A 12,602-nucleotide genomic window follows, 5' to 3' on the forward strand; every position below is an offset into this window, starting at 1 on the left:
GGTTTGTTTTTCCTACATGCTGCTCTAGCTCACACACATGAATCTAAAGCCTGAACCAGAGAGCAGCATTAAGGATAAATTCACAGGGCTGTAAACGCTGGTCTCGTGCCAACGGATAAGTACTGTCTGGGCAGGTCAAGCAGGTTTGACAAGAAGATTGAATACTTGTGCAAGAATCAACGTAAAAGTAGATCAAACTTTAGCCAAACAGTTGTACAGTAAGTTACTCCCGTGATGTGCAAAATTCATGACAGTGATATGCAAAAAGTGTTAGTGGGAACGGCTCGTTTATTAATAGCCACGTTCCGATACGTCAAACAGTATATATCATAGTTCGCTTGTACCGTATAAACAAGGGTTGAAAAGAAAGAAAATTAGTAGATTATAGGCTAATCAAGTTGTTTATTTTGCTCATTTGCGAGCTTTCGTGAATGTCTCACTTCCTCAGGCAGAGATACACCTTTGAAAAAGGTCACAATTACAGCTTACAATGCGGCAGTAATACTGGAGATCAGGGAATACACAAAAAAGTTTACAAATTATACACAACCCACCCGTGTGCCCCCCTTTAAGATTGCAGTGTGTGGGGGGTTGATTACAATACATACTTCTCAGAGCAAAACTACAAATCCAGTACACATGTAATGCTGTGGTTTGACTGAGGAAGTGGAAACATTCAATGAAAGCTCTTAAATAAGCAAAATAAGGTATTGGCTCATCTTCTAGAGCTATATTCTGTGAGAAAATAAAAGCCACAGAATCAAAGATGGCAAAGGATACATTTTCTCTTGCACTGCCACTACTTGAGCTTCAGAGTCCAAGCAGAAGTAGGGTTTCCACAACGTTAAAGAGGCAATGGAAGAAAGACCACTATGCTGGCAGTTGGAACACATAATTAAGGCCAATTGAGCACCTCCATTAAAGCCACCAAGTGAGCCAATGGACTTTCCTAAATGAAGAGGTCAAAGAAAATTTGCAAACAGACACTAGCTACAAAAAGTAAGTTACAGGTGAAGGCAGACCAGGTGCAAGCCTGTCTGAAGGGGGCGTGGGGAGGTCGGCCCACACAATTAGAGCAAAATAGTTTTGAACAACAACGCACAGGCATCCTTGGCTCCCCGGATCTTTGACCTACTATCCACATGTGCATAGAGGCACAAATATCTGGAGATCCACAGGTTGCCTACCCGAAAGGACAAAGGATTATAGTAGCAATTCCATTTCTAGGTGAAGGGGAGAAAAAAAAAAAAATAAACACGCACCATGTTTTGCTGGGCAAGAGTCAACTGGCTAGTGGAGACTGCAAATTTCGCACCCTGGGTATATGGAAAACAAGCAGGGGGCGGGGGGGAGGGAGTTGTTTTGTCATAAGAGACGCCACAAGGCTGACATGGGAAAGGTTTGGGACGGGGAACAAAGATCCAGATTGGGGCAGGCCTTTGGGGACATCCAGACCCAACCTGGTAGAGGATGGGGTAGAAACCTTGTTACAATGTTACTCAATGGAGTACATGCGTCACTACACTCGTGCTACCTTGTTATGTTAAAACTGGGTTTGTCAAGGAATTATCAAAACAAGAACTGTGACTCAATGTTATAGTCCTTATCGAGCTAATGTTAATAATTAATTTCCAACTGTGTGCAAAGATAAAGTTCCAAAAGGCAACACAATGTCATGCATTCAAAACATATTTATGGAGTACATTGGCTGGTAAGCACAAAGTAGGAAAAACCTGGAACAATAGCACAATGGGCACGATCGGAACACTCAGAACCGATTCACTGAGTCTGCATATAAATAGGTACAGGCACATGGTCAGGTTATTCTACTAAAAGAATAACCTTCTACGACCAGTATGCAGGATTGGTCCTTGTGCCAATTCAGACTCGGACAACCTCCAACCTATACGTAGGCCATCAAGCTAGACCTCCAGATGAAGCCTAACTAGGTGAAACAAGTCTTGGGTGGTTTACATTTGGACAGTGTGAAAGTAGGCGTCCGTTTTGGCTTTTGTAGAGGCATTTTCCACTTACTGCCACCACAATGCTACTATCGGACCATAAAATGGCCACAGTGTTAGTACCACCATTTCCCAGCACATGTACTATGGCAGTGCCTGGAAAATGCTCATTCAATGCAGGAGCCGATAAAGTTGGCTTGAACAATGCTTATTTTTACAAGAAAATAGTGCACACAATAGATTCAGGGGGACATTTGCTCAGATTTTCATTGGCTGAAGGATTCCTTGGTTAAGACAATTTTAATACACCGGAACTGGTGGTTTACACCTGCAATTAAGGTATTACCTTTCTGAAACTATTATATTTCCTTAAACAGTCAGATCCCAGGGGGTAAATTTTGGACAAGGAAAGGTAGGCAGATGGAATGTACAAGGCCTTGCATGGCCAATGGATGAATAAAACACCAACCACTCATGGGCAGTATAGTGTGTCCCTCTCCACATCCATCTCTCTGATCTTTATGGCACTGCCCAATAACCAAAACTAATGATGGAATGGAGGGCTGTCCAGAGCAACTAGTCGGTGCTTAGGCTCCAATTTAAAAAACTTACCGTCCATCACTTTATATTATTCACAGAGCACGGTTAACCAAGGTGTACCTTGTTGTAAGCCAGCAATAAATAAAGGCCAACTGAGCCTTATAACAGCATTGGCAAAAATGGTTCCCAATTGTGGAGAAAACCAGAAGTCTCTTATCAATGAGAAAACATCCTACATTCAGAGCTTAGAACATGCCATTTCTGAGTTTATGATCAGCAATCTGTGCTGCAACAATCACAGAAAAACCCAGTATAGGTCTCCTTTTGTATACATTTCAAACCCCAAAGTTAATGTCATGTAAATCCGTATATTTGCAACAACAGCTAGCTCCTGAAGACATACAGGCTCTTCTGAACTATATGAAGTACCCAGAAAGTTCAAGAAATGTACGTTTACCCTTTCTATAAAAGAGATAAAAAGGCAGAATAGCTTAATGCACAAAAACCAGCGCCAAAATTCGCACTCGCTATTAGCTACTGATAATTGACCCTTGGAGTGTAAGAAATCGTGTGGCCTGTACGTAGGTAGAATTTAAGGGGGCGAGGGACTTTATGACTGGATAGTAGCTGAAAAATTGAAAATTGCATCCCTGGTGTAAACGTGGTCTATACAGAGAAGAGCTTAAGCTAAGTCTCTGCCATTCAAAGTCAGCAATTCACTGTCCATCCTAAATGATTCCCCTCCCATACCACATGGCGGACTAGTCGGAATTTGTCAGCTTTGGGTGTGAAACCATGAGCACCTGTTGCTGCTGGACTCTCCCACCATCATCAACAGGGTTTTAGCTAAATAGGAGCTGTGATCTGGCAAAGGAAATATCCAGTAACCTTGACGTGGGATAAGGTGTTTATCATTGATCTAGCTAAAACGTTGTCGTCCCCCAGTCTGCCCATCTACCCCCCCCCGCCAGATATTTCTATAAAATTGATCCTTTGTTTTCAAATTTGAAAACAAAAAAGGCAAGTAAACGTCAACTCAGTGGTGTGTGGATGTCACTCAAAATACATAGTGCATTCTCTGAAACAATTTGCCCATTTTCTTTGAGTGTGGGGGTGGGGTGCAACAAAGCACTGGTTTGAACGAATTGACTTGACACAGGAGTTCCCCCTCCTTTCTACCTACTAAAGAACATTGCTGCATCCAAACTGGATGAAATCCCCACACTGCAGAGTGTGCCAATACTAGGAAGGAACAAAAAGACTCCAAAAGGGCAGAAAGGAAACCAGGTGATGGCTGACCAACTCACTACATAAAAAGGGGCAACAATCCAAGTTAGAAACTTAAGGAACCCTACCCATCAGATCACAAGCCAAATCCCTTGACAGTGCAATGAGGAAGGCAAACATAACAGACAAGGAGCCCCCATGAGGTATTCAAGGCCAGCGAAACCCAACAGGAAAGTCAGCACAAAACCAAGGGGCAATGTCAGGACCATCATTGTAGAATAGAAAAACTATGGCAGGAGGTGAACTAAGCTCGCAATTTCTCTAATCATTATGCCATGCTCCCAGAGCTCAGGATCGACCCGTCGCTCTGGTCATTCTGCAAAATACTCAAAACCTGGCTCCAGATAAGATTTTGAGGTGGGAGTATTTTACTCAGTTTTTAAACTGAGTGTAAATGTAATTTTAAGAGAGTAAAAATGACTTTTCTCCTTTGCAAGAGTGTAAAATGTACGTGACATTCTAAACTGTATGGAAATCATTACCATACAGCAGCTTTCTGCATTGTGACAGAATACACCTTTCATTATTTCTTTAAGGTCTGGCCATTTGATCTCTCCTGTATATATTTAAAATGTTGAAATCACAAAAACCTAGCCAATTACATAGTTAAGCAAACATGAATTGTATTGTGTGTTTTGAGGTTCAATGCAGAATTAATTTAATACGAGTCTGCATTTTCTGGAGCTATTACTACCTAATGGTATCCCCAATGTTATGATACAACAGTGCAGAGAGGCAAGGATTTCATGCAAATACTACATCTAATGGTCAAGTGGTTATTTATATAGGCTTCCACCCTAAAATCCGTGGAACACTCCCATCTGCAAGAAAGCATATCCAGCTCTACTCCATGATCCAAGCTTTTCAGGTGGATTTGTGAACTGAACCCACCACTAAATGGGTTAAAAATTCAATAATGGGCTTGCGGATGTCAAAAAGGCAACTATACTAGCCTTCTAAAACAAGCCAATGACTGTCAGAGGGTTGAAGTCAAAGAAGTGAACAGGCACCTGCCTCCCTGCGAGAGGGGAGCCAGTCCACAGGCTAATTTGTGCATCTTGCTCTGCAAAAGGCATCAGATAAATCCATCATGAGCATTGTCAAGCAGCCATACGACCAGTAGTTGATAGGGTGGACTAGGTCCATTGCGCCGATCTGCATACTATGTTCGAGAAAGCCAGAACTGCTGCCTTCACACTACCAATTCACGGCAGCCAAAAACAAGCCACTACAGGACCCAGAGCTAGCAAACGGAACTATCACCACTCGAGAAGGCAAAAAAAAAAAAAAAATGTATAAACTGGCAAGGAACTGTCCGCAACCAAGCCAGAGTGAGGTGGCAGAGGGCGCGCCTGTCCACGAAGCCTATTGATCACATTCTGAGCACAGTAGAAGCAGCGCCAACAGCTGCAGAAGGAAGAGTATGCAGCTCTAGATAATGACGGGGCAAGGTCTCATTGTTAGGCAGAGATTAACTCCCCAACATGCCAGAAACCTTCACGAACAAACATTCCATGACAGACACAAAGCGATAGCAGCAGTTAAAGTGTCAAAGGTGTACAGAGGAATTGTCAGCCAATCGGCATCACTCTGCCAGTAGCCTCCTTACCCAACACCTGCAGTCGACACAGTGAAGGGAAAGAAACCTAAAAAGGGAGAAAACCCTGACTCCAATGCTAGTGCTCTAGACATCCTTCCCACGGCGATGTGCATCTGAGAAATGCTAAAAATCACACAACCACTTAAGCTTCTAGAAAATGGTACACCTCACCTACACCCTAAAGCAATTGTTCGGAGGACATGAGCTTTGATTGGTAGCCACTTGGTAATGCTTGCGACCCACTTAAGACAAATGTGGGCTGAAATACAGCATATGCAGGAAATATGCCCTCCAAGAAAAAAAAAAAAAAAAAAAAAAAAAAAAACACACTTAAAAATGCGATCTGCAAGACCAAATCAAGGTGCAGGCACAACCCTATAGGTACGGCTGCCAGATTCAGAACACAACAGGGTGCAGAGTAAGCAATTTACAACTACTGCCCTGCTGCGAATCAGCATTAGCAGTTCTGACAGCCAGCCACAATGGGCGGGGGTAGGGGAAACGCAGAATGCGGCCATGACAAACTCATCTAGCATCCAAAGGTAAGCAATAGTCACCTAGGTCCTCTTGCAAAGATAGGAAGAATCGTAAACAGGATGCAGATGGGATGACAGTGCATGGTAGCCATGACTGGGGGCCGTACTGTTCTCCTGGCAATCTGCCGCCAGCAAACTCCGAATGAGCTAATCTCACACTGGAGTTTGTGTGGTCAATTGACGGGAATGCAAAGAGGACCCTGCGCTGTACGGAGAGGGTACCCGCACCCGCCACCCACAACCCCCAATCGCAGGCAAGAGATTAGATAGGCTGAAAGGGATCCTCTACAATTATCAAGCGAGTGCCCGGTTGCTGTTCTGCCTTCCAAAACCATCCAAGTAGGGGCATTTTGCAAGCATGGGGTCTGACTCAAGGACTGCACTCCAAGGGAAATCCAGGGAATTACCACAGGGGCATACTCCATGGCCACGAAAATGTAACCCATCAACTCACATCACCCGCAGGATAAGTCAACTCATTGCGGGCTCCCATCCACTCCCTTCTCCAAATAACTGCCACTTCAGCCTAAAATTCTCAAAGGAGATTTCTTTTAGCACCTGGATCATGGCAATGCATTAGATGGCACTCTTCTAGATTATGGGCGCCTTGACCCAACCCAACAGGGAGACATCAGACAATGCAGTAAGAACAGGATCAAATGAGCATTCGGAGATGCCGATTCTTTTAATGCAGCAAAGTTACCAGAAGAAATTAAGTCCAGAGGAAAGTTGCGCCGATTCTGCTTATCCCTGGTAGCTCTGCAACAATCAATGTAATTGCAGAGTAGGCTGCCTCACCACCTTTCACACTATATGTTCATGGAACTGAGGGAGAGACTACACCAAAAATATTGGTCACCTGCACCACACATTACAAACTTGGTGCAGGCCACAACGAGTGACCTCACATGAGGCCAATCACAGTGACAGCAAGTGCAGACCTTGGGGAGAGCAATCAAAGACCACTTCTTGTGGAACCTGGGCACCTCTTGCACTCCCAAACAGCCACTCTACGGATGCCCCATTCACCAGGCCGACGGTAGCTTTCCCGTGCCTACGTTCAATTCCAAGCCAGAGGAAACAGCGCTGCAAGACCCACCAAGCTCAATAGAGGTCAGAATCCAGAAGATGACCCAACAGGACTTCTGAATCCTGCAAAACAGTTTTCGGGTATTGTGCCCAGATGATAGTTCCAGGGGGGGAGGTGTTAGGGTTGTTGATAAACGGATCACATCAGCAAAGTTATAATGCGTTTATAAAGGCTTAAGGAAAAAACACGCACTCCACCTGAAATATGAAGGTAAACTAAGTTACTTCAGCAATGTCACATGCCGCATTTACCACCATACATAATGGGTAGGCAAATTAGACCAAACGCATGGTCTCACAGACCAGTGCCATTTTATGCATGGCATTTTTTTTTAACAGCAGAAAAACAGCTCAAGGTTGCAGAGAACTTCAGGCCTATTTTACCCTTATTAGGGATCATCCATAGAATGGCTTAGTTTACATTTGACAAGAAAGATCCACATCCGTCCAAGCTTTTATAAAACCACCATAAAAATGTTTGTTGATCCAATATAAACCTACCCCAAATGCACCAACCCTCAATGGTTGGAAGAGTAAACGTCTCAAATTAATTCTCAGGAGGGAAAGGCTTGCAGTGAATTAAATTGCCCTGCTTATCCAACCCTAAAGTAGTGGTAAGCGTCTAGTGATGGAAACTAGGTGGCGCTATGACATGTGCGACTTTCCTGAAATATTTTCTTTGTAAAACAACGTTAGGACTGCCTTCACGAGTGCGATCACAGTTTAAATACAAGCATTGGTAATACCAACAGTTTAGCTATTGTGTAGGCCTGGTAAAAGCATTTGCCAGGCACCGACTTAGTGGTACTCGATGGTAGCATAGCAGGGTCTGGCAAATGCCTAGTACTTCAATACAAGCCAAAACGGTTGGCTTTGCCATCAGGGAAGAACGTGCATAGTCACACATTTCAAATCGCACAATTTTTAGGCAAGACATTTTTTTGAAGCCGCCCCAACCCCCCTCCCCCCACCACCAACCCCCCAATAAAACAGTTCCAAACGAATGGTAAAACATTTTCCTGCTTTCTGTGAGAAAATCTCCCTTCCAGGTGCAGCAAAACATTGGCATAAGGCCAACCTGGCTAAGCAAAAAAACAGTAGTGAGTGTGAGTAATTAACTCGACAGTGACAAACACAAAGTTTGATGTGAGGGTTTGAAAAACCTAGTTCACAGGAAGAAAGTGTGTGGGAATGGCCATAGGAATTAGCGTGGCTGGTCAATTGGGTGGGTAACTAACCAAACGCCTACAAGCATTGTGTCCCTATAGTATGCCATTTCCTCACGCCCCCCCCTCAATGTACTCCAATGCAACTGAAAAAAAATTAAAAAAAATAAATAAATAAAAAAACACAAACACACGGTTAGAAGTGATGTTTACTCGATAGACGGAAGCAGGCCCGTATTTGGTCAGGTGTACGGTGAACTAGAACATCTGAGGCATAATTCAACAACCAAAAAAAAAAGGGGAAATCCGGCGGCCATTTTAGAGCGTAGATTAATCTTGTTACGGGCATGGGATACACGAACTCGTATACTTTTAAGGGGGGGGATAACCAGTCACTTTACCCCAAAATATCAAGAATACTGCCATGTTGTACCGATATTTTATCCAGCCTTTGGCAGATCTACTATACAATAATTATCAGGGTCGATTCCTAAGATTCGTGGATCTCCATGAGAAAGTAAAGTGACGCCCCGTGTGTAGTTCAAACAGTGGAGCACAGACGGTTTGCCCCTTGTTCCATGTATGGAAGCGTGCATAGCAGAATGCTGACGCAATTCGTGAACATGTGCGTTTCAAAACGCGCTGACGCACCAATGACTCACGTCCGTGGATCGGGATCTGAAATTACGTCATGGAAGGGGGCGGTAGAAGTCCCCTTTCCTCTTGTGTCCGAGCGTGTATGGAAGGTAGCTCACACCTCCGTTGAAAACATCACCAATCAAATCCCCCGTCTCGCCCACGTTTAAAAAAGTTAAATCCTGTGACATTTATACACATGATGCTCTAGTCTCTTAGGTGTGCCCCATAACTAGGAATATACCCATTTTGAACCAACCTACGTTTTGGCTACTGCGCAAGTGCCATCATTAAGTGGGGGCGGGGAGGGGTTAGTGCCCCTTGAGCTGACGGCAACCTACATTCTGCGAATTCTAAACGTTAAAGAATATTTAAAACGTATAATACAACTGGCATGTATGTCTGTTTACTTGCTTTCTATGACGGGAGAGATTCTGAAATAGCCCCAAAAACAAAATGTCACTGTTTCACACCAAATTACAAGCGGTCTCTTTAGGCGCCCTAAATCTAAGCTCCAAGGTGCTTCTCACAACAGAAACAGCATGGCTAATGTAGTCCCCCTTTTCCTTGCATTCTAGTATTTATAGTTATGGCACAGCCGTTATTAATGCGTGACCACAGTACCCGGGAAGTATATTAATGGCAGAACCAAACAGATAGTTTATAGCCGTCATTGTGCACGTTCGAGAAAAATATACCGGCTATATACAAGCCTATAAAGTACTGCTTATCAAGCGAGTTCCCGAAAAGGGGTGCGGCCAAGATCAAGCAATTATATGGCAGCCAGCTCAAGGCCCTGAGCAAACAGAAACTTCACACACTCTTAACATCCGAACCTGGCACGAAGAAGCTGAAACTACACAAACAAGACCCACGCACGTACCAGGAAACATTGACAGAGCTTGGAACATTCCGAGGGCATGACCGACGTCCACAACCGTAACAAAATACAGGCTGGGTAGCAAGGAAGATCCGGGACAAGGATAACCTCCCGCCATCGTGCATAAGTCACAACAAGCCAATAAACGCCCATTAGGAATTCACCCACAATCATAATGAAATAAGACACCGAGGCACTAGAAAAAAAACAAAGTATCCATAGAAAAAGTCACTAGAAAAGCAGTGCGACAATAGTAATGGATTAGCTGACAAGACTGCACGTAGGCATCTATTGGGGCAACTGAACAGTACACACAGTTGGGATTCAAAGCCCAGTATCCTAAGAGCAGGCAATCCAACCTACCCCAACTTGAGAGGCGAGAACGCCACAATAGGGTGGCATCAAATACCACAGGTTATGGGAAAGAATCGGCAGACAGCTACTAAAGAAAGTACTGCTCAATACTTCCTTGAACTACCGCCACAGGAGTGGGCTTCGGGAAGTTGACTCTCCCAGACTTGTTCAGAACGTGGCCATGGACAGATGGCGCACGGGTGGGCAGGGGCACCCCTAAAGCAATTAGTAAGATTAAATCACCCCTTCTGCGTCCCGGTCACCTTCACCTACCGATTCCGCCCCCACGGCGGCCAAGAGGGCGCACAAGGTCAGTAGCCTCCACATCCCGGTACGCTGGCGCAATCCAATAGGCGGAGGAAAAGTGTAGTTTTCCAAACAGGGGTCGGCTGCGGTTTCAGGATCTGCAGTCGCTTTACAGCGGGATTTTAAACTCCGGCGTGAGGGTATCACGGGCAGTTTCCTGCAAGGCTCGTAAACACTCTACGGCTTCTACTGTGTTAAAAATTCGAAGCTCCCTGTCACGGTCTCTGGCTGTCTCCGCTCGGCCCGTCCCGTGGCTTCTTTATACACCGCCTCCTCCCCACGCTGCAGGCTTACTGGTATAGAGAGTAGAGTCCCTCCTCCGCGCTCTCAGGCAGGTCTTTATACTGCTCCTCCTCCCCCATAGGAATTTCCCAGTTCTGAGGAAAAGGAAGTGCCGAAAAAGCACCTCACAACAACTCAAGCAGGGAGATTCTCTGGTCTCGTTTTCGTTTTCGGACTCCGGGGCACTCCACAGAGGAAGTCAGCATCGCTTCCATTATGTCAGAACAAACGCAGGCCAGTGAAGTGCATTTTAACTTGTTACCCCATTGAAACACATTGCTGGTCTGGCAAACGTGGTTTCGAAACAAATGAAGCAGCTATTTATTGCATACCCAATGACTGGTTTCCACTACCGCAAAAGGTCTCTCGATAGGTCCGGGTTCCCCAAAGATGAACTAAGTAGCACGCCCCATCCTGCCCCCCACCCCCCAAGAATAAGCTGTGGTATTATTTTGACACTTTGTTTACACCCTTGTTTCAGATAATCGTTCTTAGGTCTGTCTAAATAGAGTTTTATCACCAATGCTTGTCAAGGTTAGATGGTCTTTGGTGTCAGATGTTGAGCAAATACACAATTTGATCATATTGCACTGTTTTTAAAACTTTTGTACTGTTGTGCGGTACCATGGAAAAAAAGTCCTGCCTTTATGGGAATCTGGCTCTTCCAATGTGTGGGTAAATGTTAAAGGCATTTGTACCGAGCACCGTCCCCAACGGAGTTGGTCCCCAGGCGGTTTGGCAGATCAGAAAACGAGAAGGTGGGATGGGTTAGCAAGGTGAAGAGGGAGTAGGATAGTGAGAGGAGTGGTGTTCTGTTGGCAGCTTCAACTCGGTAGACACCTGGTGCTGAGCTTTGGTGCGAGTATTGGATCGGTGTCTGTCCGCATGTGCTGTTGGTGCGGCTTATGTGTTGTTGCAGTGTGGTGAAGTGCGTGCGGCATGTTGTGCAAGAGATGGTTGTCTGAGTTTTTGAGTGAGATAAGTATGAAATGGGTCGATAATTTGCCAAAGTGGAGGTCTCAGAGGTCGGCTTTTTCAATAGTGGTATGACCAAAGCTGCTTTAAGTTTAGAGGGGATCAGTCCCCACTTCAGGGATGAATTTACTGCAGTGGCCAATGTATTATAAAAATATATAGGTGCAGATTTAAACGGCTTCAGGGGATGGGATCAAGGGGCGACGTCGATTTAAGCCTAGCTACAATCAAATCAGTTCCTCCATGTTTGTTAGGGTGAAATCCGAGAAGCATACCTCTGCCTTTTCTTCTGGTACCAGCTTTAAGTTGCCACTTTCGACACTCGCATTATTAACCTCGTTTGGGTTTCCCTTCACTGCAGTCCACTGCTAATCTCTTCCATTTTACTAATGAAGAAGGTGGAAAGCTCATCACATAAAACTTTTGAGGTAACCATCTGCATGTTACTATCCAGTTTTGTCTGTTTTTTTTACAATGTCAAATAATTTTTGGGGAGTATTTACTGCTTCTTGAATTGAGTTCTCAAAAAATAACGATTTGGCTGTTTTCAGAGCTTTATGGTACACCTCTACTAGAGCTGGTGGAGCAAATATGAGGTCCAAAGTATGGCCTTTAACATGAGTGGGACCCACCACAAGTTGTGTAAAATGCAGTTGTTTCAAGACTCGAAGAAGAGCACTGTGTGTTTGACCTGATCCTATTTCGGCCCACAGATTAAAGTCTCCAAGTACAATAACATTTTTGTACTCCAATGATAACTTAGATGCATCGTTCTGAAAAGTTTGAGTGAAAGTGGTTAGGTTCATCAGCTCTAAGCGATGGCTGTGGAACAAGTAATGCCTTGCATGGATTCTGAGCACCCGTACAACACTTTCCGGCAACTGTCACCATGGCAAACCCACAGCACGTTTCCAAACGAAACGTAACGTGCATCGCAGGTTACGCTGGATAGGACGAGCTGCAGGTAGAAAGGTGCAGTGGAAGAGGACG

At 44.6% G+C, this 12,602-nt stretch overlaps 1 protein-coding gene across 1 annotated transcript in view; it reads right to left on the reverse strand.

Annotated features, from left to right (window-relative positions):
* Positions 1 to 10,670, reverse strand: part of SDC4 (syndecan 4) — a 38,013-nt gene extending 27,343 nt beyond the window's left edge. Inside the window, exon 1 of the mRNA XM_069652207.1 lies at positions 10,323 to 10,670. Coding sequence (XP_069508308.1) covers positions 10,323 to 10,376 — 54 coding nt within the window. The 5' untranslated portion in view covers positions 10,377 to 10,670. The remainder of the gene's footprint in view (positions 1 to 10,322) is intronic.
* Positions 10,671 to 12,602: the final 1,932 nt, after the last annotated feature.

Source organism: Ambystoma mexicanum, chromosome 3p, assembly GCF_040938575.1.
Source record: "Ambystoma mexicanum isolate Mex_15411 chromosome 3p, UKY_AmexF1_1, whole genome shotgun sequence".
Taxonomy (NCBI): Eukaryota; Metazoa; Chordata; class Amphibia; order Caudata; family Ambystomatidae; genus Ambystoma; species Ambystoma mexicanum.